At 34.5% G+C, this 2,500-nt stretch overlaps 1 protein-coding gene across 1 annotated transcript in view; it reads left to right on the top strand.

Annotated features, from left to right (window-relative positions):
- The window catches only part of Rab8 (RAS oncogene family member Rab8), a 43,618-nt gene that overhangs the window by 40,567 nt on the left and 551 nt on the right, over nt 1–2,500 (top strand). Inside the window, exon 5 of the mRNA XM_070132953.1 lies at nt 1–2,500. This exon is cut by the window's left edge and continues 20 nt beyond it; it is cut by the window's right edge and continues 551 nt beyond it. Coding sequence (XP_069989054.1) covers nt 1–79 — 79 coding nt within the window. The 3' untranslated portion in view covers nt 80–2,500.

Below are 2,500 nucleotides of genomic sequence, written 5' to 3'. Positions count from 1 at the left end.
GGGCGGCCACACGATCAAGCCCAATGAGCCACCACGCAAGCCCATCAGTAGCTGGCTGGCCAAGTGCACCATTCTATGATTCCATCTTAGCTAACTAATAGCATGAAGCGGAGATCCCGTGGCCGCTTCTTCCCCCACCCCTCCCATGGGCTCTCTTGCTCACTAGGGGTTGGACGGCCGAAAAGTCTGAGCAGAAGTGTGCTTTTCCTGTGATTGTTGCGGACTAATTAAGGATGGACAGTGTGGGCATGACTGTCTGAGGGAAGGGATTATTACCTGCTGACAGGCCCTGCTGTTTAGCATCATGTGTTGAATATGCTCAGATTTTGTGGGATGAAGTGTAACTCAAGGAGTTGGCAGAGTAGGATGTAGGATGTCAAAAAAAAAGGTTTATACAGAGCAGGGTAAGGTTATATTGCATCATAATATGTCAAAGATTTATGTTTTGCTACTTTGTAGAGCGACCAAAAAGTAGAGTAAATTCCCACGTTGCCACAATATATTAAGTCTGTCTCTTGAACAGTTAATGTGTCAGCATCTATTCTTTCTATGCATCTGTGATTTGTAAACTTGCCCATGTATGTTACATGTTAGAAGATCATACTTCGTAGTTTTTTACTCCCTGTCAATAATAGATCTATCAAATCTCCACCTTTGTCTTTTTTTTTCTATTGTATAGTAGATGTCACAGGAAATGAATTCCGCAGCACAATATCCATCCAAAAAAATACATAAACATTTTAGAAATTACTCAGATATTTATCCTCTGGCAAGACATACATATATGATGGTAGTAATGTTTTATTTGATATGTTAAGCTAAATTTATATGCATAAGCTTTTCATCTCTACCCAGTGGAAAATTTTAAGCTCATGTAATATAGAAGTAAATTTGATTTGTGAGATGGGAATTTTGGAAAAAAAAAGTCTAGTTGTGTAGAGTAAAGCTATTGAATTTTAATATATAATGAATAGCTCTATTTAGGAAGACTATAAGTTATAGTGCATTGTCTCTATGATTTATGGAAAGCTGACTTCCCCTTGTACATATAAAAGGGCTTGAGGCAGTCTTTTGCCTGGCATAAGAGTTACACTTGAAGAAAGCAAATGTTATCATGACATTATAACCGACCATAGATTTTTGAAACAATACCAATGATGCTTTTCAAATACATTATTTTTAAATTTTGATTTCATGATCACATTTTTATATAGGTGTTATAATGATTTCCATAGTAACTTAACTATACACAGACAAGTACTGGAGAAACTTCTGCAGAAAAGAACCATAGAACAGAGGACCCACTGAAGGAGCATTTTGCACTGGTCCTGAATGGATTCTGTTTGGAATTCCCTGATGCCTTCAAATTCCCCATATCCAAAGATGTTTGCTTTTTTTTTTTCTTCTTTTTCTTTTAGTATTCATGTGCTCATTGCTTTCTGTCTCCCACTTTTGAATTTGTTAAAAGAAAATAAATAAAATAAATTATAGGTTTAGTTCATAAGGTGTTCAAGTGCCACTGTAGAGGATGTCATTTTGAGGAAAGAAGTTCTGGATAACTTAAGCTCTCTGTCTTCAAAGTAATCTTTTGCTTGTGTTTGATGGAAGTAACTTTTATTTTTCTTTGATTCTGTAATATTTTGAGAAGGATAGTTTTCTTTACATCTGGTTTATAATAATCTTTATATTCATTGCTTTTAGGTTTGTAAAGCAAAAGAAAGGAAAGAATGAATGTGATAAAAGTACGAGTGACATGGCATCTTAGATGAATATATTGGTGCATAATGTACATATCAGACTCTTTTCTATTTGATAATTATATCATTTAAGGACTTCAACAGGCTCACTGTGTCATGTAAACAGCAGCTAAGTTGAACATCATAAATCCAGCAAAACTACAGTGGTACGAGGAAGTCATAAACGTTACTCAGTTTACGTTTGCAGTCTGTGACCTGTGTCTGCAGTGCTTCACAGACTGCATCCCTCACTCATGAGTAATAGTGAGGATCCTACTCTAATACTGATGATTGTTTTTAATTTATTGTTATATTATACTGTTATATTGTGGAAGTTTTAGAAAATACAATTTTTGTGGTTTGTTTAAAAAAAAAAAAATTTTTTTTTTTGCTTTTTTGTGCGTGTGACATGTTTGTATTTTGCTTTTATGACACATTTTTTTAGGTGTCACTTCTTGAAAATAATGCCGTACTGTACTTTGAAAAAAAAAAAAAAATCAACCGGTGAGTGCTAAGCAGAATAATATCCATGGGACCACTCGAAGATGAGCATGAATATGTTAGTCATCGTTTCTTTTGTATTAAATATAAAGGACCAGTATCTTTTTTTTTTGCATGGAATTATTATTGATGCTGTTATTGTTCATCTTTTTTTTTTTACTTTCATAACAGCTGGTAAATGGAACAGGGAATTTCACATGTATTTAACACTTGCTTGAGTCATCATTTAATTGTCTGAATGGAGGTATATGGAGCTTGTTGTG

This window comes from Penaeus vannamei, chromosome 18 (genome assembly GCF_042767895.1).
Source record: "Penaeus vannamei isolate JL-2024 chromosome 18, ASM4276789v1, whole genome shotgun sequence".
Taxonomy (NCBI): domain Eukaryota; kingdom Metazoa; phylum Arthropoda; class Malacostraca; order Decapoda; family Penaeidae; genus Penaeus; species Penaeus vannamei.
The sequence above is the reverse complement of the archived record's forward strand: the minus strand, read 5'-3'. Positions and strand labels throughout refer to the sequence as shown.